Here is a 22,619-nt window from a genome sequence, read left to right on the forward strand (position 1 = left end):
GGTTTCTCTGTGTATCCCTGGCTGTCCTGGAACTCACTCTGTAGACCAGGCTGGCCTCGAACTCAGAAATCCGCCTGCCTCTGCCTCCCAAGTGCTGGAATTAAAGGTGTGTGCCACCACCGCCCGGCTTGTTTCAAGCTCTTAACATGTTTCTTTAAACATATTATGTTGGGAGTGGCATGTTGCACTCTTGTATATCTATGTCTGAAGGGACAACTTGCAGGCATTGTTGCAGGAAATAATAAAAAAATAAAGGCACCGTCCCACAGGGCTACTCTCTGGCCCCAGTGGTCTCGCCGCCTCCATGGCTAGCCCCATGTAGCAACCGCCCATCCAGCTGTCACAAATCCCCGTTACCAGGTAAACTCAAAATTCTAGAGGCTTGTAGTTTATCAGATTTATATCAGTAAATTCTCACCCCCACAAAAGCTCCACACAATGAACTCAGAGTCAATTGAGATAGATATAAATTGCCCACCTAGATAAGACAAATTGTCCTGTAATTAATTATCCATCCTTTATAAGATATTCATGGATACCTGTGCCTATTTAAAGCCACATGGCATCTGGATCGTCTTTCTCTCTCTCTATCTTCCTTCCTTTTACTTCTGTCTTTTCTATCTCCTCTCTAAAACTCCCAGCCCACCTTCTTCATCCACTACCCATTGATTGGTCCCTTGAAATCTTTATTCATTAGGGGAAGGTTCTGCCACAAGGCATGGCTTCTGTCCTCCCACCCTGTGGGTCCTGAGGACCTGACTCAGGTCATCAGGCTTGGTGGGAGACACCTACCCACTTGCCCACCAGCACTGGGTTTTTTATTTTGTTTTGGTCTGAGCAAATAATGTTAATAGAGTCCGGATTATCAATCTGTCCTTTTCTTCATGATTAAAAAGCAATTAATAACTCACTATGGTTCTGTCCTTAGTGTCTGTGGCACGAATTGCCCCACGGGCCTCTGCTCGGCAGACAGTACCACTGGCCTCTCCCCCCAGCCCAAGAGTTATGTTTCTAATGCTAAGGCTAAGAGCTCTTTGCCAAACGCTAGATTCCATTTTTTTCTTGTATTTTTTTTATTTTTAAATATTTTAAATCACTCGTATGTGGTGGTGTTAGAAAGATGGTGTGTGCATGTCAGTTCAAGTGTCTTCGAAGGCCAGAAGAAAATGTCAGATCTCTTGGAGCTGGAGTTACAGGCAGTTATTAGCTGCCTGACATGGATGTAGGACTTGAACCCAGATTCTCTGCAAGAGCAATAAATGTTTTTAATCACTGAGCCATCTCTCCAGCCTCTCATGTTTTCTCAAAAGTTTTATTCTCTTGAGTTATATTTGAGTGTAGGACCCACTTTGAGTTAATTTTTGTATGAGTTAGGACTTGGGTTAAGGGTCATTTTTTTTTTTATAGATATTGATTGTTCCAGCACCATTCATTTAAAATGGCCATCTCCCCTCTCAGGTTGTTTGCATATAGTGTGTGTATGTGTGTGTATGTGTGTATGTGTGTGTCTCAGTGTGAGTATATGTGTGCCTGTCTGTCTATTGTATGTCTGTGTGTGTCTCTGTGTGTGTGTGTGTGTGTGTGTGTGTGTGTGTTGGCATACCTATACCACAGTGCATGTGGGTCTTTTTGGTTTTATTTTGTTTTTTTCGGTTTTTCAAGACAGGGTTTTTCTGTGTAGCCCTGACTGTCCTGGACCTCACTCTATAGACCAGGCTGGCCTCGAACCCAGAAATCCACCTGCCTCTGCCTCCCAAGTGCTAGGATTAAAGGCATGCACCACCACTGCCCGGCCAGTGCATGTGTTTAAGCCAGAGGACAACCTGCAGGAGTGAGCTCTCTCCTTCCACTATATGGAAATTGGAATCTAGCGTTTGGCAAAGAGCTCTTAGCCTTAGCATTAGAAATATAACTCTTGGGCCAGGGAAAGAGCCCAGTGGTACTGTCTGCCTCAAAGGCATGAGGCCCTCAGGGTAATTAGCATCACAGACACCAGTTCTGGGGCTTGCACAGAGCTTATCAGGCTTAGCAGTACTCTCTGAGCCACCTTGCAGCTCCTGAGTTTTCTACCGTCGCTCCTGTTTGTGTGGGTCTTTCCCCATCTTCTCCATTCATGCTTCTTTTCCTGTGTCTGTCCTTCCATGTGTAGGTGCATAGTGGGTAGTTTCTGAAGCTCTGTAGTTTATCATATAACCATTAGGCTAAAATGAACCCTCCTTCTTTATTCCTTCTCAAAATAATGTTACTGTTTCTCTTCTTTGCTTTCTGTGTGAATTTTACAGTAGTCTTATATTTAAAAAGAAAGAAAGAAGGGGGCGGGAGCTTGCAAGATGGCTTGACAGATACTGCATTAAGCCTGTGCATGTGTTTAAGGAGAATATCATTGTTATTTTGTGGCGTTTTCCAGTCTGCAAACACAGAATGGGGGAAAGAAACATCTATTCTGTCATCATCATATACAAAACTGTTGAGTTCTGTTTTTGAAGGTCTTCTGTGATCTGAGAAATCTCCTGTCTGTCTCTGTCTCTCTTACTTTTTGCTTTTATTTATTTTTTTTCAAAGATTTATTTATTTTATGTATATGAGTACACACTTTAGTTGTACAGATGGTTGTGAGCCTTCATGTGATCCTTGGGAATTGAACTTAGGACCTCTGCTTGCTCTGGCCAACCCCACTTGCTCCGGCCAAAGATTTATTTATTAGTATAAGTTCACTGTAGCTGTCTTCAAACACACCAGAAGAGGGCATCAGATCTCATTATGGGTGGTTGTGAGCCACCATGTGGTTGCTTGGATTTGAACTCAGTACCTTTGGAAGAGCAGTTGGTGCTCTTACCCACTGAACCATCTCACCAGCCCACTTTTTGCTTTTAAATCGAACATGAGTACAGAATTTTATCAACTGCTTTTTGGCTTTAATTTATATAATTATGTGATTTTTCCCACCTGCTAATATGGTGGGTTATTTTGTTTGGTTTTCAAATATTAAATCACCTTTGCATTCCAAGAGGAAACCCCGTCCAGCCATTGTATGTCATTGTCTCTGGGCATTGCTGAGTTTGGTGTATTGGCTTTTGTTTTGGGTTTTGAGTCTGTTTATGAGGATATTTCTATATAGTTTCTGTTCTCTCTAGTTACTTTACTTTTAACTAGATACGGCTCTAAGGGCATGTGCTTCATGTTACTTAAAATGGTTTTTGTTTTTGTTTTTTTAACTTTATGTGCATTGGTGTTTTGCTTGCCTGTATGTCTGTGAGGGTTTCAGAAGCCCTGAAACTGGAGTTACAGCCAAGTGTGAGCTGCTGTGTGGGTGCTGGGAGTTGAATCCAGGTCTTCTGGAAGAGCAGCCAGTGTTGTTAACCACTGAGCCGTCTCTCTAGCCCCTGTCATGTTACTTAAACCATGTTTTATTCATATCTCACATGTCAGGGCTGGAGAGATGGCTCAGTGGTTAAGAGCACCGACTGCTCTTCTAGAGGTCCTGAGTTCAATTCCCAGAAACCACATGGTGGCTCACAACCATTTGTAATGGGATCTGATGCCCTCTCCTGGTGTGTCTGAAGATAGCAACAGTGTACTCATATACATAAAATAAATAAATAATTCTTTTAAAAAATGTCATGTGGGGCCAGGCGTGGTGGCGCACGCCTTTAATCCCAGCACTCGGGAGGCAGAGGCAGGCGGATTTCTGAGTTCGAGGCCAGCCTGGTCTACAGAGTGAGTTCCAGGACAGCCAGGGCTACACAGAGAAACCCTGTCTCAAAAAACAAAAACAACAACAACAACAAAAAAAAGTCATGTGGATGAACTGCAGTATACATACATAAAATAAATAAATCTAAAAAAAAAAACCCTGTGTTTTGGAAAACAAATTCTCAGAATAAATAATGAGTCACAATCTCTAAATAATGGCTTTTGTCATCACACTCAGATATTGCTGTATTTTAAAGTGCAATTTATATGTGTGTTATGTGTTTATGAGCTTTGATGGTTAGTAGACATGTAAACGTCAGACTTTACTGCTTCCCTGCAAGGCCAGCTCCTTTATCATGGAAGGTTTCTCTTAGCCGCTTATGGTTTCCTTACTCTACACACTGAGGTATTTTTTCCTTTCTTTTTTCTGTACAGTTTTTTACCTCATTTATGTTAGAATGCACTAAGAAGGCCCCTTCTGTTTACTTTCTGGGAGAGGTCTTATAGAACTGGGTTTCCCCCACCCCTACCCCGTCTTCCCCGCTGCTTCTCTTTGTTATTTTAAGATTTATTTCTTCTTTAGTTGTATGTGTGTGCGTGCACACATTTGTGTGTGTTCCTGAGGAGGCCAGAAGAGGGCGTCAGATATCCTGGAGCTGCTGAGCCAGCCCTCCCTCCCACTGTCCCTGACAGTGTTCCTCTGTGGCCCAGGCTGGCTTCAAACTCAGTATCTTCTTGCCTCAGCCTCTCCTACTTATCCACCTGCAGCGCTGGAACAAGCGCCATTCTTAAGTGTAAAGTAGACTTCCCCAGTGACAAGGTCTGGGCCTGGAGATTGCTCTTTTAAGAGTTCTAATGTTGTGAACTCAGCTTCCTTAATACAGATGTCGATAAATTGTGGCACCTTATGTTTTGTGAGGGATTGGTCAATTTCATTGTCTTAGTTATCAGGTGCGTATGTGTGAGGCTGACTTACTTGTTAACCCTTTCGGTTGTTCCTCAGGCTGCTGCTGTAACCGCTGTTTGAGTCCTAATGCTGTAATAAGTACCTGCTCTCATGGTTTCTTTCCGGAGATTGTTTGTTGTTTCTCTTACTGGTCTTCCTTAACAGTCGTTATTTGGGAACTCGTTTGCAGCTCACTTGGTACGGTACTTGCCTAGCATGCATTGAAGTCTGGGGTTGATTCCCAGTGCCACATAAACTTGGTGTGAAGTAAACCTGTAATCCCACTACTGCAGAGATGGAGGTAGGAGCATCAGACGCTCACGGTCATCTTCAGCTGCAGAGCAAGTTTGAGGCGGGGCTGGGTCCATTTTGATCCACTGTGTCCTGTGTTGTTCTGTTCTCACTGGCTTCTACTCTGCCCTTCTGCATATCTCCTGCTTGTTCTGGCCATAGTCTCCTCTCTCCAGACCCTTGAACCATTTGGTGAGAGGCGATTCTTCTCTTTGCCTCTCATACTCTCGTCCCCAGCAGCCTGCATCCACCACTTCAGTACCTGTGGCTTTCTTGTCATCTGGTTCAGAGCATTTCCCCTGTGTCATCATCTTTGAGGGAGCACCGTGGCCAGGTTCACTGTGCGTGGACAGGGTGGACTCCTTCTGTGGCCTTGTGAGTTCCTGCTTCTTAGTATACTAATTGTTCTTTGAATCTATGTATATTCTTGTGTGTGTCCCCACTGTGTGCAGGGAAGTGTGCATGCCATGCACCTGAGTGGCTGTCAGAAGGCAACTCTGTAGAGTTGGCTCTCTCCTCACTTTTATGGGAAGAGCTCAGGCTGAGGGCCAAGCGCCTCCCCAGGGCCGTCGGCTGCTTTCTTCTTAGTGTTGAGGAAGTTCCCACTGCGCTGCGTCTCTAACCCTGAGTCCCTAACTAGCCTGCTGTCTTCTCGTTGCTTTTCCTTCTCTTGTTTTTGTTAGTCCTAATATCTAAGGGCTTCAGGTAAGCTTCAAATGAAGAAGAGGGGAAATGAATCTGTTGTCTTCCAGGAAGTAGAAATGAGACTTCATACTGTGAAATGAATCTGTTGTCTTCCAGGAAGTAGAAATGAGACTTCATACTGTTTATACTTTAAAAACTTCCCCTTAATGATTGAAGTAATTCAGACTGCACATCTACAGAACTGGATTTTACGAAGCTATAAAAAGGGTTAATAGGCTTTTCTTTAATATGGTGGAGTAGTGCTGTCAGCATCTAGATGAACCTTCCACGCCTATGCTCAGCACCCCCTCTGCTCTGGGGAAAATCTTGATAACCTGATTAGACATTTGCTATAAACTGTTAAACTCAGGATTATAGCTGAAAAGGCAGACTCAGTAAAGGACTTGTAATATTTAATTTTAAGTGTGATACCAAGATGTACAGACCGCCCTTCAACGGGCCGTCGACATGGAAAATAACCAGCTTGCCTTCCTTGTGCGTAGGAGGCAGGTGCCGAGCCCGTACTGTGACACACTCAGGAGTAACCCGCTGCAGCTGACCTGCAGACAGGACCAGAGAGCCGTCGCTGTGTGTAACCTGCAGAGGTTCCCTAACCCCCTACCACCCGAGTACCAGGTAACACGAGGTCCCAGCACAGCTTCAAGAATTAACTTAAAAAAAAAAAAAGTAGCCTCTGTTTTAATTAAGAAAGCAAATCTTTTAAATTTTTTCTTGTGTAAGTTTCTATGTTTCTATTAGAAAAATGAAAAAAAAATCCTGCCGAGCCTTCATTTGCTCAAGGCTAACTGCTGCTTAGCAGGGACAGGGTACCTAGCTGTGCCTCGAGTCAACAGCCAAGCTGTCCCAGCAGTGGGATGAGAGGGCCGCTGTCCCTGTGCCCGGTCTGCATGCTGAGGAATGAACACAGGTCCTCCTATCTGCACAGAAAGTGCTTTAGCCACAGCCTCTGATGGGATCTTTTTGTTTCTTCAAATCATTGCTAATGTCTCCTTCTTTAAATTTCTCTAATTTATTCAGAAAACAAAATCTTGGAAGAAAAAAAATTAGTTACTCTAATTCTGCTAATTATAGATGCAGATGCTCTGCTTTTAAAAAAAAACAATTAGATTTGTGGGATCTGAAAGATGAACAAGGTGGTGGAGGACGAGCTAGCTCAGTGCTGCAGGCACTCTAAGAGCACTGAGCTAGCTCTCACTCCATGCCCTGATCAATCGTGAAGTTCTGACGTGTGCCTGACCTCACGGAGTGTATCAGAGCCCATCACTTGGCCCAGGGGTTTCTAGGAGTAATATCAGTATATTAGTAGGAAGTGTGACTTATTTTTCCACAGTTACCGTGTAGCCCAGGCTGAGCTCTCAGTTCTCCTGCCCCAGCCTCTCACATGCTGGGATTTACAGCGAGTGCCCCTCGCTGGCAAGTGTGAAACCTTTACGATCTACCTGGTTCCTTGTTCCTTTAGTATTCAGACTATTTCATATAAACAGCTTTTTTTTTCCAAGGTGTCTTTTCCCTAAGGTTACTTACACATTTCCTATGCTTATTATTTTGGTGTATTGCTTGGGTGACCCCAAACTTTTTCCTGGGTTCTAATAGCCCTCATGTTTGAGTCTCCCCAAAAGCAGGGTGGGGGCTACAGCACAGTCCATTGCACCTAGTATTTCATATTGAAATGTCTTCATTTTAGGTATTATTTTTTTTGTTATATCAGCCCTCTTTTTCTTCCTGTTTTCTGTGGTGTTTGTATGTGGGTCAGAGTCTCACTATGTAGTCCTGGCCGGCCTGGGCCTCACGATCCAGACCACAGACCATCTGTCTGCCTCCCAAGTGCTGGGACTAAAGGAGTGCGCCACCGTGCCCAGCTCTGTTTGATTCTTTTGGGGGTTTGTTTTGTTTTATTACTTTTGATACACATACTTTTGCTATTTATTAAAGACAAAAGCAAATATTTGTACTAATAAGGTAGAGGAATTACTTTATTTCATTTAAATAGTTAAATCTTCACTGCAGGAAAAAGAACATTTTCAGTGTTTTCCAGGATTATCAATATTTTGACTTTATAAATACCATTTCACATAAATACACAGTCTAAAATACCAGAAGTATGGTTAGCAGCATTTCCAAAATTGAAATTCTGAGCCAATCCCAGGCCAAAATTCCTTTAATTATTTTTATTAAGTACAAATCTGCAACTCAGACATCAAATGTTTTGTTCTGTTCTGTTTTGATTAGACAGCGGCTCTCTGCATAGCCCTGGCTGTTGTTCTGGAACTCACTATATATACCAGACTAGCCTCCAGCTTACAAGAGGTTCACCTGCCTCTGCCTCCCAGGTGTTGGGACTAAAGGTGTGTGCCATCACACCCGGCCCAGACAGCAATTTTAGACCAAACATTCTAACACAATACAATCCAAAAATTCTCTAAGTTGATGCTTCATGCTAAGAGATGAAAATGTCAAGTTTGGTTGTAAGTCTTCCTTTTGCTTATACTCTTTCTACTCTATTCTTTAAAATCAGTCAAATTCACCATCTTAATGGGTAACTAATTATCTTACCACGTGTCCTGAAGATGCCCTGAGTGGCGTGTCACATCGTCTTTACTGTGCAGTTTATGGAGAAACCTGTAGTATGCTTTGACAGTGCGCAGCAGTAGCAGGGTGCCTTAACTGCCCGTGGTCTTGTTTCAGTCTCACAGAGGACTCTTCCTCCCCTCCCCTCCCCTCCCATGATCTGTTCGCAGTACTTTGATGAACTCAGTGGGATACCTGCCGAGGATCTGCCTTACTATGGCGGGGCTGTAGAAATCGCAGACTATTGTCCTTTCAGTCAGGAATTCAGCTGGCATTTAAGTGGCGAATACCAGCGCAGCTCCGACTGTAGAATCCTGGAAAACCAACCAGGTTAGTAGTCTGGTGAATGAAGGGTTGAGTTCGTCATACAGTTTTGTTGTTGTTGTTGTTGTTGTTTGTTTATTTTCTTTCTAGAGAGGGATTTTCTGTGTAGCCCTGGCCGTTCTGGAGCTCAATCTGTAGACCGGGCGGGTCTCAAACTCCAGAGATCCACCTACCTCTGCCTCCTCTGAGTACAGGGGTCAAAGGCGCATGACATCACCACATGGCCTACATCATACAATTCTCAGTTACCAATATAAAATAGTGGCAAAGGGCACAGTCCTCATAGCCACATTCTGTCTGTTACTTGATTTCTCTGCCTGTATAATACTTACCTTGTAAGTCATCATGGCTACCATGACACCCTGTCTCAAAAGGCAGGGCAGAGATGGCTCAGTGGTTAAAAGCACTGACTGCTCTTCCAAAAAACCCAGGTTCAATTTCCAGCACCCACGTCACAGCTCACAATTTGAAGCTCCTACTTCAGGGCATCAGACAGCCATTTCTGGCCTCTTCAGGTACCAGGCAGGTATGTGCATGTTTTACAGACATATGTGCAGCCAAAACACCAATATACATCAAATTTATATATGTATAGTTTTTTAAGCAAGCAGGAAAAACAACAATTGGTTTTCCCCTCTTTTTTGAAAAACTTTAACTTGGTTATCACCTCTTTCCATCGTGTTCCTACTTTATTACAGATTAGACCGTTTAAACCATAAGCTCCTATGATGTTTATTCTTTGTCTTTCTTGTTTAGAATAGCCTGTTGATCATACTTGTAAGGGGCAGTGGACTCAGTAGTAACTAGGGTACAGCTGGGAGCTGCCACTCGTGCCACAGCCTGGCACACTCAGCCAGCTCCGCAGCCTAACACTAATACTGGAGCACCTCGGCAGGGTCTTGCTGAGGTGAAAGAAACACACAGATCTCTCCTGAAGATCTGCTGGACAGATCACAGTATTGCTTTAGAGCTAGGCTCAACACCACTTTCTAAAAATACAGATCTTTCAGGCTTTGAAACTGTGCTTTTCCCTCTTTAGTGTGAAAGGTTACAGAGACCATGAAATGCGCACGGCTCAGGGTTTAGCTTGGATTATGGTTTGCTGAGCTCCGCTTTGCACACTATTTGTTATTCTCTCCAGAGATTTGAAATTCACAGGTAAGGGAGCTCTGTAGGATTTAGTGTTGCTATTTCACATTTTTCTTATGGCTCATAAAATTATGATTTTAAAAAACTTAAGAAAATCAGCCGGGCAGTGGTGGCGCATGCCTTTAATCCCAGCACTTGGGAGGCAGAGGCAGGCCGATTTCTGAGTTTGAGGCCAGCCTGGTCTACAAAGTGAGTTCCAGGACAGCCAGGGCTACACAGAGAAACCCTGTCTCGAAAAAACAACAAAACAAAACAACCTTAAGAAAATCGAGTACTTCTGTATATACTGTTTTAAAACGGGCTACTTGAACTCACTATTTTGAAAACATGGAGCCCGGCTGGCAGTGTGACTCAGCAGGTAGAAGGCACGCGCTGGCCAAGTGCGCTGACTTGAGTTCCATTCCTGGAGCCCACAGGAGTGGAAGGAGAGAACCAGCCCTCAGAGTTGTCCTCTGACCTGCACACATGCACCTTGGCCATCCCCCATGTCATGCACACATGTGCACACATGTGCACACACACAAAGAAGAGCTAAGTTTAAAACTACCGGGAAACTTGTAGAGACTATAAGGCGAACACACTGTAACTAGAATCTAAGGACCTTTGTCTTTTTGCCTACTAAGTACTAAAAGGCCATTCACCCACACTTCTGCAGCTGGGAGCTTAGTCTGCGACTAGTATATGAGTTTCCAGAAGGTACCACAACTTAAAGATACAAAAACCTCAGTTTGTGGGAGGCAGAGTGGGGAAGAAGTTCTGAGTCCAGCCCGAACTACACAGCAAGACACTGTCTCCAAAAGCCACACACCACCTGCCCCGCATGTGAAGGGGACAGCTTCCACCTGCCCCGCATGTGAGGGGGACAGCTTCCACCTGCCCTGCATGTGAGGGGACAGCTTCCACCTGCCCCGCATGTGAGGGGGACAGCTTCCACCTGCCCCGCATGTGAAGGGGACAGCTTCCACCTGCCCCGCATGTGAGGGGACAGCTTCCACCTGCCCCGCATGTGAGGGGACAGCTTCCACCTGCCCCGCATGTGAAGGGGACAGCTTCCACCTGCCCCGCATGTGAAGGGGACAGCTTCCACCTGCCCCGCATGTGAAGNCAGCTTCCACCTGCCCCGCATGTGAAGGGGACAGCTTCCACCTGCCCCGCATGTGAAGGGGACAGCTTCCACCTGCCCCGCATGTGAAGGGGACATCTTATTTAGGCCAACACAGAAAGTGATTCTTGTTTTGAAATCTAAACTCTGATTTTTAGTACCTGGTCCTCTGTATAGCTGACCCAGATACTTAGGGCCCAGTTAATCTCATCTCTAGCATAATAATTCTCTCACGTGGTTCCCTTCTGAAAACCCAGTTGAGTTTGGAGTCTCATTGATCCTTTTTAAACTTGAGATTTTTCCACTCAGCAAATTTGATTTATGTTTTTCATATGTGTTTTTGTTTTGGGAGACAGTCCTCCACTGAGACTGGCTTCAAACTCAGCAGCAGTCCTCCTACTCTGCCCTCCAGGACCTGGGATTGCAGATGTGAGCCACAGCCTGCCTCAACACCTGAGGTTTTTAAACCTACTTTTATGCAGCTGCCGTTAAAGACCAGGTCTCCTGTAGCCCAGGCTGGCCTCAAGTTGGCAATCCTCCTGTCTTTGCATCTGCAGAACAATGTTTAGTCACGAGTAGATTGCCTCATTCTTGTCTCCATGCTAGTGGTCAGTGTGTGAGGAGACTCTCTGGGTCGTTTCAGAGCTGTTTAAGAACTACGGGGCAGAGCAGTACGGCCCGCACTCGGTTTGTCTGCTTCAGAAGTCCGCGTTCGTCATGGAGCAGTGTGAGAGGAAGCTCAGCTACCCAGACTGGGGGAGCGGCTGCTACCAGGTAAGCCACGGGCTCAGCCACCATCTGCGCACGGAGGTTTACCTCATATCTTCCTGTCTGAGATTATAACTGATACAGTTTATCTAGGGAGTTTGCTGGTCTTTACTTTCATTTACTTGAGTTTTGTAATTGTTAGTTTGAGTGCTGTGGTTTGTGAAAATACTGTCATTTCATCCTCTGACATTGCTTTTAACTGTTGGAATATACATAACGTGGACCAGGCAGGCATGATGGTGCTCATGTTTAATCCCAGCACTCAGTGGCAGAGGCAGGTGGATCTCTGTAAGTTTATGTCCAGCCTGATTGGCTTACATAGCAAGTTCCAGGCCAGGCCAGGGCTGTGTAGTAGATCGCTGTCTCTAAATAAATAAATACAAGCAAAATTGTTGTATATTAATGGATTCTTTCATTTTACTTCTAGATATAAGTCCTAAGGAAATAAGGCAAATATATAATTTTGTCCTTGAACAAGTTTTACTTTGTAAGGCAACAATGTGCAGATTTATGTCAAAAAGTCTATGAGGGTGCGGGGCGCAGCTCCGTAAGGCAGGGTTTACCTGGCTCGCTCCAGGACCTGGGTTTGATCTTTAGATACGGCCAATATGCACACTGGATGGTGATGCTGATCCAGACATAGGGATTCTGTGAATGGGGGGCACCCAACTCACAGGTGCCAGGTGTCTTAGTTAGGATTTCTCCTGCTGTGATAAACACCATGACAAAAGCTACTGGGGGGCGGTTATCTCAGCTTGCAACTCTCAGCTTCTCTGTCACTGTGAGGGAAGTCAGGGCAGGAAGTCCAGGCAGGATGCTGGGGGCAGGAGAATACAGAAGCCATGGAGGAACAGTACTTATGGGCTTGTTCCTCATGGCTGGTCAGTATGGCTTCTTACACCGTCCGCCCACAGTGTCTTGTCCCTCTCGCATCATTCAGTGATCCGAATGAAAATGCTATCCCAGACAGTCTTGCCTAGAGGCTGATCTTACAGAGTTGTGTTGTCAATTAAGAGTCACTCCTTCCAACTGACGGTGTCTTGTGTCAGTTGACATCAAATTACTTAGCACACTAGAGAAGGCTGTGCTCCTGGGAACTGAACTATAAGCGCCCCTTGTGCCACATTAGCCTCAAGAGCAGAGCTAAATGGCATGTTTGTTGCAAGCCTGTGCATGTGTGAGGTGTGCCTAGGTCAGCCTCACAGGTGCTTCCTCGGGAGCTGGCCACCTTGATTTTGAGACAAGGTCTCTCACTACGGGCGGGGAGGGGGGTGGCGGGGGGTGGCGGGGGGGCGGCATTAGGGTAGGCTGGCTGCCAGTGAGCTGGAGCCCCAGGGATCTGCCTGTCTGTCTCCCCAGCTCTGGGACTGAAAGCACTTGCAATCACGCTATCATGCCTAGGATTTTTTTGTTTGTTACTTTTATTTTTTAAGATAAATTATATTATTTCAAACAACTGCAACATGTTGTTTGGTTTTAACATAAAAGTAAAACAGATATCAAGCTTCTTACTCACAGCAGCTGCCAGCTACACCCCAGGATGCTTAATCTCCATGAAATCACAAAGCTGTGTAAAATACCACTGTTGGAGGGCCTGGACATGGATTCAACACCCACTGTGAATCTGGGAATTTGAGTCTGGATTTTTTTTTTCAGGATTTATTTATTTTCTTACTTTATGTGTATGGGTATTTTTACTTTATACGTATGGGCGTTTTTACTTTATGCGTTGGGTTTTTTGTGTGCTTTTATCTGTGCACCACATGGCTCAGTGCTCATGGAGGCCAAAAGAGGGTGAGGATACCCTAGAATTAGAGTTGCAGAAGATTGTTAGCCACCAAGTGGGTGCTGGGCACTGTACCCTGGTCCTCTGGAAAAGTCATTGCTCTTACCATCATCTGAATCTGAATTTTGGAGAGGATTGGGAGCAGAGGATTTGGGAGGCAGAGGCAGGTGAATTTCTGAGTTCGAGGCCAGCCTGGTATACAGAGTGAGTTCCAGGACAGTCAGGGCTACACAGAGAAACCCTGTCTCGAAAAACCAAAAAAAAAAAAAGAAAGAAAGAAAGACTTTCCTTTCTATTTTTGTGAAGAATGCCACTGGAATTCTGGTTGGACTGCATTGAATCTGTGCATTGCTTGTGGTAGGATGACCGTGTCACAATACTGATTTTTCCAACCTGCAGGAAGGGCGTCTTCCCATCTCCTAGTGTCTTCCTCAATTTCTTTCTTTCATTTTTCAACTTTTATTGGAGAAGTCTTTCACGTGCTTGGCTCGGTTTATTCTGAGGTTTTGTGGATTCTAGGCTATCCTCGGTGGGATTGTTTCCCTGGCTTCTTTTCAGGATGTCTACACCAGTGTGTAGGAAGGCCACTGATCTCTGTGGAATTTCAGGTCCTGAGACTTGGCTGCGAGTGTGGGTGAGTTCTCTGAGTTTCCGGGGAGATTTTTTAGGTATAAAGTTGTATCACTTGCACATAGAGACACGTCAGCTTCTTCCTTTCTTGTTCGGATTCTCCTCATTCGTTTTTCTCGCCTTATTGCTCTCGCTGGGACTCCCAGTAGAGTGAGAATGAAGGCCGTGGACACCCTTGTCTTGCTCCCGGTTAGAGGCAGTGCGTGGGTTTCCCTCGCTGGGTCTGCATGGACAGCCTTTCCTATACTGACGGGTGTTCCTCCTATTCCAAGTTTCTTCAGGACTGTAACACAAAGGGATATTTTCTGTGCCTCTCTAGATGTCCATGTGATCTGTACTTGAGTTCCTTTGTGAAATACATATCATTTCTAGGTTCACATATATTGAACCACGTGCTGCCACATCAACAAAAGGACAGAATCAACACCTAACTGTAAGGAACTCTGAACACTAATGGCTTCAATTTTCCAATCAAAAGACACGAACTAGCTTAGATTAAAAGGAGCAACCATCTATTTCTGCCTTCAGGAAATGTGTCTTATACAAAAGAGGCCCCCGCCATACGGTGATAGGATAGAGAAAGGTATTCCAACCAAATGGACCTAAGAAACAGGCCCAGGCCAGCCTCATGCTGGCTATGTAGCTAACAGCAACCTTGTCCTCCTAATCCCCCTGCCCTTAAATCTGACATTATAGGCACGTGTCACCACACCTGGCTATGAAAGTGGTAGGTTTTTTGTTTTTTGTTTTTTGGTTTATTTTGGTTTTTCAAGACGGGGTTTCTCTTTATAGCTCTGGCTGTCCTGGAGCTCACTTTGTAGACCAGGCTGGCCTCAAACTCAGAAATCCACCTGCCTCTGCCTCCCTAGTGCTGGGATTAAAGGCGTGCGCCAACACGCCCAGCGAGTGGTAGGTTTTTAAATTACAAACTACTAACTATAATACTACGTCCTACTTCTCTATCAAACAAACACCGTCATCAAGACCAACGAAATGAAACTTAGGAACCCAAAGCGATGCCTCTGGGAGGGCACACGCACTGACAGACGTGAGAGCTCTCCTTCCTCCCATGCATGTAGTGTTTACATGACCATGAACTGTAACTGAGGAGCCATGTAGTGCACGTGGTCACGCTCACACCCTAGGTACCCTCTGCTCCTCTTTTTATGGGATCCCTGCTTAGGGAGTTGGTGTCAACTCCTCGGGTTCCCCTTTCCCCCTCAGTGTCATTTCTTTCCTTTTTAGGAGTTGGTCATTTTCTCCTCTTTTCTCAATTCAAAAGTTGAAGAATAATTGCATGTTAGACAGGTCTTACGTATATACTCAGAGCTCCAAGGTCTTTTATAAACAGGTTGTTAAAGTTCTCCAGAAATACTCACTAGGCAAAGGCAGGTAGATCACTGTGAGTTTGACACCAGCCTGATCTACATAGGAAGTTACAGGCCATCCAAGGCTGCATAGTGAGACTCTGCCTTGAAATCAATTAATTAACTAATTAATTGAGTCTCCCAAAATAGACTCAACTGCTGGCGTCCAGCCAGGCATCTCAGGGTAAACCTAGGAGGCAGGGAAAGGGGGCAAGGAGTTGGCAAGCATGGCCAAAGCTGCTTTACCTTTGGCAGTTTCTTTTGGCGATTTGTATCTTCTTTAACTCTTCGTAGTCTGTGGCCAAAAGCAGGTGGCTTTTGGGAATTAACTCCTGCTGACAGCAGCAGGGGAGTAAGAAATGAAATTTAGTTACTTGAGCTCTTTTCTCCCTGGCTCAGGGGCCCCTCCCTGGTCAGGAGAGAGCCTCAGAGTTCATTAACTCTTCATGAGCCAGAGAGAAAAGAAAAGAAGAAAATCAGGCATACACACAGATACACAGACACACACACAGAGACACTTTGGCTGGGCCTGACCACCTGTCTCATCAGTTCCACAAGTATTCATGCATACTTACATATATACACATATACCTATACAAGTATGTATGTATGTATATATGTACATATAGACAGGCAGACATATACAAAAGCCATACTTTATTTCTTTTTTCTGGCATTTTGTATCTTCTAGACAAAAATTACCTCTTAGATAAAGTGTTACAAGAGGGAGTTACAGAAGGATGTCCTGGTACTAAGTTCAAAACAGTGTTTCATTCTATACGCTCATTACAAGTTCAAGGCAACAGTTGCACACCTGTGGCCTTGTCCTTGGACCTGACATAGAATGAATGTTTTTCCTTGATCACAAATCTGTCCCTAGTCTGTTTATCTTCTTAGTACACTTTATGAAAGCTCACAGTGTTCCTTATTATGCAGCCTTTATTTACTATTCTATGAGGAAGGGGCACATTCTATTCTTGGTTCTAACTTTATTACATCTTTTTGACAAAACAACTAAGACCATCTTCTTAAACTTTTCTCCCAAAATTGTATGAATCAGATCAGGAAGTCATCAATTCATCTAAACAACATTAATTCATGAAAGCTTATCTTCATGTTGATCTTCAGGAAATTTGCTCAATCAGGTGGTCTGATGCTCAGGAGTCATTGGGCTATGTAATAGTGGCAGGAAAGGCATATCAGCAGCCAGAAGCAATCCTGGGACGAAGTCTCGGGCTGTGCCTCTCCAGCTATCAGTGGGCCATCTCCTAGAAGCTCACTTGTTTGCCATAGCCTTTTCTTAGATGGCTTCTGTCATCCAACCCTTGATAAATTAAATATTAATCTTTGTAACTTGCATCCCAACTTACATCTTAGTCCTCAGTGCCAGCAATTCCTGGGCCTCCCTTGTCATCTGCAGTATATATATGAGGTTTTCCTCTATTGGACACAGATTCAGTTCACTTGAGACTATTTTTTTAAAAGATTTATTTATTTATTTTAAAGAGTTATTATGTATATAGTGTTCTGCCTGAATATATGCCTGCTCGCCAGAAGAGGGCATCAGATCCCATTACAGGTGGTTGCGAGCTACCATGTGGTTGCTGGGAATTGAACTCAGGAGCTCTGGAAGAGCAGGCAGTGCTTGTAACCTCTGAGCCATCTCTCCAGCCTCACTTGAGACTAAGTCAGCTTCTACTTGTGTATCTACCAATCTGTCCTCACTTGCTTCTGAGAAGTCCATATTGGTAAAGACAGAGTTTACCCAAGAATGTTCGTTCCTATGAACACCACTCTTAAATCATTTTTCTCATTTCTTTGTGCATTCTTTCCCAGATTATAAATGTCTACCTCATTGTCACCCAAAGCCTGTCCTATCTCCAGGACATATTACACTTCTCCTATGAAACTTTTTGATGTTTATCCTAAGCTTATTTTCTCGATTTTTTAAATTTCTCAATCACAGTTTATTGGTTAAATTTCTTTATTTTTACAGGATCTCATGCAACCCAGGCAGCTTCAAACTCGACAGGTAGCTGAGGCTAGTCTTGAACTCCTGACCTCATGTCTCTACCTCCCGAATGACACAACTAAAATATTTGTATCCCACTCTTATTTCCTCAGTTAGAGATACTAGAAGAGGTAGGGGGATCTGAGAGGAGATGGGCGAGGAGGTGAATATGATCAGAGTGCCCTGTATGAAATTCTCGAAGATTTAATAAAATATTCTTTTCTTAGAAGCTGCTGGAGGACAGAGCCTGTATTGTAGACCTCAGCCCAGCACAGCTGCATGGTTGGTTAAGAGTAACTCCAGGGCACAGGGGAAATAGCTCAGCCTTAGAGGGCTGTGAGGCCCTGGACTTGGTCCTCAGCATAGAAGTTTAACAAAGAAAAGTTAGTTACTTTGCTTGCCGTCACGACTGAATCCTTCATAAGAAGCAACTTAATGCAGGAGAGTTTTATCCGGGCTCACAGTTGCAGGAGAGTTTTATCCGGGCTCACAGTTTGAGAGGATGTGGCTCCTCGCAGTGGGAAAGGACAGCGGCGGTGTGCGATGGGCACTGCTTGCTCACATCTTAACAGACCAGGGCAGGAAGCCAGGCCCCAGTCCATCTAAGGTCGGTCTAAGCTATGAACCTCAGGGCTCACACTTCCTCCAGTTCAGTGATTCTCAACTTCCTAATGCAAAGATCTTTAACATATAGTTCCTCACGTTGTGGTGAACCCAACCATAAAATTATTTTCATTGCTACTGCATAACTATAATTTTTTTACTATTATGAATTATAATGTAACTATCTGTATTTTCTGATGATCTTAGGCAACCCCTGTGAAAGAGTTCTTTGACTCCCAGAGGGGTCACAACCCACAGGTAGAGAACCTCTGCTCTAGCAAGTCCCCACCTCTCGAAGGTTCCACATCTTTCCCCAAACCATACATAGTACCTGCCGGGACCAAGTGCTGAAACACAGGAGCCTGTTGGGGACAATTTACCCCCAAACCGAACAGCCAGATGTGGTGGCACACACCTGTAATCTTGACACTCAAGTGCCCGAGGCAGAAGGATCATGAATGTAAGGCAGCCTATGCTAGCCCACCCCAAGGTTAGCTTTAATGTGTCTGTTCTTTAAAATTGGTTTTCTGATTCTTGCTTTAAAGATGTTACCAAATCTAAAGAGGGTCATTGTAAACATTTCTAATCACTGAGCAAAAAATCAGGGATAGGTAGAAAACAGGAAGAGCTTTCACTGCAAAATTGTGTGTGTGTGTGTGTGTGTGTGTGTGTGTGTGTGTATAAATGTATCCAGGACCTTTTTGCAGAATGTGGTGACTCGTGGAGAGTGACATGGCTGGCCTGGCCTCTACCTGGCAGAAATTGAAGCTGAAGTGTTGGAGCGACCAAGCTGAAATGTGCAGACGGTCTTTCAAATCCAGTTTCCAGGGCCTCTCAACCCACGTTTCTGAGCCAGAGTTTCAGGTGTACAGCCACAGGCTGGAGAGACCTCACCAGTCATGAGTGCCTTCTACTCTCCCAGCAGACCTGAGTTTCGTGCCCAGCACCCATGTCAGGTGGCTCACAACTGCCTGTAACTCCAATTCTACAGGACCCCAAACCTCCCTCTGGCCCCTGTAGGCAACCCTACACATGTGGCATACAGACATACACACAGAGATACAGAAATAAATCTTGAGGGAGAAAAAAGGAAAAGACCTACTACCACCAACTGGAATTCTTTTAGAAACTAAATCCCTCAACTTATAATATGTGAGTTAAGGCATGCCCACATCCCATACTGTGCTTGATTTGAAACAGCTTTAGTCATTTGTGATATGCACCTATGTGTTCCTATTTGTGCAGACATGTATGTGGGGTGTGCGCCTGTGTGTGAAGCCCAGGGATGACTTTGGTGTTACTCCTCAGTAGCTGCTGCACCTCTTTTTTGAGATAGAGTCATTGAACCCAAAGCTTGCTTGCTTCAGCTAGTCTTGCTGGATGGAGCTAGGCTGGCTGGTCAGTGAGCCCCAGGGTCAGCCTGGGTACACCTCCGAGAGCCTAGCATTGTGTGTGGATGCTGGGATCTGAGCTCAAGTCTCAGCACTCACAAACCCAGCTCTTCGCTGGCTCATCTCTTCCCCACCGCCATTCTTGTAAACTTTAATATCCATCCAAGACTCCCACTGACTTAACCTTTCTCCCCTATTTGAAGGTTTCTTGTTCTCCTCAAGGTCTAAAGGTTTGGGTCCAAGACACTTCCTATCTGTGTAGCCGGGCGGGGCAGGTGCTCCCAGTCCGAATTCAGATGAACGGCTGGATTCACAATGGAAACCTGCTGTGCCCTTCCTGCTGGGACTTCTGTGAGCAGTGTCCACCAGAAACAGACCCTCCAGCTGCCAACCTGACTCGAGCCCTTCCTCTGGGTGAGTACTCGCCATGATTGGCGGACTGAGGGAAAGTAAAGAGAGAGCTGTCCCTCACAGGACATTGAAATGCCCTTTAGCAGGGCCCTGGTCTGGGCTAAACTCCCTTCTCTGATTTGAGGCTCTCTAAGAAAATCCTGCTTCCTGCTGTTATTATAAACTTAAAGCCGGTAACAATCCAGGCTTTGGCTGCGTAACCAAGGCTTCCCTTGTATTCACATAAGCCAGGGGTCCTTGGATTCACAGAGGTCTTCCTGCCTCAGCTTCCCAAGTGCTGGGATTACACATATGTGCTACAGTGCCCATCTGTTTAGTCTCTTAATGTGTGCGCCACTGCTGAATCTTTTTTTCTCTTTCTAGAATCGACAGTGTAGCCCAGGTTAACCTTGACCTTGGCCATGAACCTCTTCAGACTTCCAAGTGTTAGAATTATAATAGTGCAACACCATGACTGGCATGGGTGAACCTTTGTCACTGAATATATCAAAACATATTAATGAAAAATGGGATGGCATGTTATTCATTTTGAGTAGATGTTTGCCTCGAGGCAGGAGAGATTTAATTTTCAAACTACACCTTAAAATATACATTTACTCATTTTGAAACTAAAAGTGAACAAAATTCTACTTATCAAATACAAAAAGAAACTATATTTTAGTTCCATCATCATCAGGTGAGATACTGAACAAGGACCTGGGAGCCTGGTCAGTGGATAGAACTCCCTTCAGGAGCACAAGGGCCCGAGTTCACATCCCTAGGACCTTGGTGAAAATCTAGGCATAGTGGTGCTTGCCCATAATCTCAGCCCTTTGCAGTGGGGTCAGGAAGGTCCTGGGGGCTTGCTGGTCAGCCTGCCAGCCTGTGAGCTTCAGGTTCCTGAGAGACCATGTCTAGGAAGTGTATGGTAGAGGACAATAGAGGAAGACTCTCAACACCAGTTTCTTCCATACACACATTTGAAGATATGTGCACACATGAACACACACACAAGCTACTCAATAGGAATGGTACCAACGAGTAAAGTACACGAGACACAAATGCACATACAAGACGAGAAAGGCATCGGCTTGTAAGGAAGAGGCTCTCACAAAGAATACTGTAGGGTGACTGACTGACGACCCTTAACTGAACTCTCGGGAAATAGAATTGTTTTGGAATTCAGAGGTTTTATGATTTTGGAACATTTGTATATACAAGTAAGCTGTCTTTGGCATGAGACCTAAATCTAAAAACACAAAATATATTGCTGTTTAGTTATGCTTTATGCACATGCCCTGATGGTAATTGCTATAGTAGTTTTGGTGTGCCTGTGTTTTGGTCAAGTCAGATAAGGAATTTTCCACAATCGGGGTCATCTCTGTTCCCAGAACGGTTTGGACTTAGGAGCATTTTAGATTTCAGGTCTTCAGATTAGGGATACTGTATTCTTCTGCTCATTTCGTGAGACTTAGTGACACCATCCAGTGCATTCTTTAGAACCAGGAGGAGGTTGGAACGGACTGGCTTCAGAAGGCCTCAGTGAAGGTGTCCGCACTGAGCATCAATAGCAGAACTCATGAATCCTTAGTGCAGGACACTTAGCGTTTCATAATATTAACAGTAAGCATTTTATGCAGTTCTCCCCAAATGTTCGTATTTTTTTAGTGACAGTTAAATGAGAGTGGCTTCCAAGGTGTTGTGGTTTGTATAAGCTTGGCCTAGGGAGTGGCACTATTAGGAGGTGTGGCCTTGTTGGAGGAAGTGTGTCACTGTGGGGTTGTTGGGAGGGGGGGCTTTGAGACCCTCCTCCTGGCTACCTGGAAGTTAGTCTTCTGTTGTCTTTGGAACAAAATGTAGAACTCTCAGCTCCTCCAGCACCGTGCCTACCAGCAATGATGATAATGGTTTGAGCCTCAGAACCTGTAAACCAGCCCCAGTTAAATGTTGTCCTTTGGTCATGGTGTCTCTTCACAGCAATGGAAACTCTAACTAGGACACATGGTCTGTCTCAAACAAAGAAACAAACAAAGAGTAGACAGCTTTATACAGCTTACAGGTGTATACACTCTAAAGTTAACTGCCTGTCTTTCCCAAAGCCTGGGTCCTTTATGTAGAGAGCAAGGTTTGGTGTTATCTGGGCCTTTTGAGATAAAGTCAGCCTATGTAACACAGGCTGGTCTGGAACACACGGTGATACCTTCACTTCAGCATCTCAAATGCTTGCTTACGCACCTGTCAGCAAGCCTGGCTCAGATGGTGAATGCAGAAGGTTTGTACATGTGTTGGGGTCTTCAGGACAGTCTTCATTTGTTAGCTCCCTAGAAGGATTCCCAGGACTTGTCGCAGTGGGGACGCCTGAGTCGGAATCACAGAAGGGAAAGGGACACAGGATCAAAGTCCAGAGGAGACTGCTTCCCGGATGGTAGCTGGGAGCCATCTTAGCTGCAAAGACCCTAAAGTGGCAGCCTCAAGCTGCTGTGCAGAAACTGTCTACACAGCTCCACTCAGCTTCTTTACAGCCACACTCGTAACAACACAATGGATTATTTCAAAAGGCATGAAAGTCTTAGGGCCTGTCTCAGTTAGGGTTTTACTGCTGTGAACAGACACTATTTCTTTTTTTGTTTGTTTTGGTTTGGTTTTGTTTTGTTTTGTTTTGTTTTTGTTTTTTGAGACAGGGTTTCTCTGTATAGCCCTGGCTGTCCTGGAACTCACTTTGTAGACCAGGCTGGCCTTGAACTCAGAAANCCGCCTGCCTCTGCCTCCCGAGTGCTGGGATTAAAGGCATGCGCCACCACGCCCGGTTTAGACACTATTTCTTCACCTAGAACTTGCTCCATTCCAGACTGGCCTTAAACTTAGAAATCCACTTGGCTCAGTCTCCTGGGATTA

The 22,619-nt window shown here is 44.8% G+C and overlaps 1 protein-coding gene across 1 annotated transcript in view; it reads left to right on the forward strand.

Moving 5' to 3' along the window:
* Positions 1-22,619, forward strand: part of Lmln (leishmanolysin like peptidase) — a 68,294-nt gene that overhangs the window by 38,185 nt on the left and 7,490 nt on the right. Inside the window, exons 13-16 of the mRNA XM_021184923.2 lie at positions 6,118-6,250; positions 8,374-8,533; positions 11,422-11,552; positions 19,538-19,748. Coding sequence (XP_021040582.2) covers positions 6,118-6,250; positions 8,374-8,533; positions 11,422-11,552; positions 19,538-19,748 — 635 coding nt within the window. The remainder of the gene's footprint in view (positions 1-6,117; positions 6,251-8,373; positions 8,534-11,421; positions 11,553-19,537; positions 19,749-22,619) is intronic.

This window comes from Mus caroli, chromosome 16, assembly GCF_900094665.2.
Source record: "Mus caroli chromosome 16, CAROLI_EIJ_v1.1, whole genome shotgun sequence".
In the NCBI taxonomy this organism is placed as follows: Eukaryota; Metazoa; Chordata; class Mammalia; order Rodentia; family Muridae; genus Mus; species Mus caroli.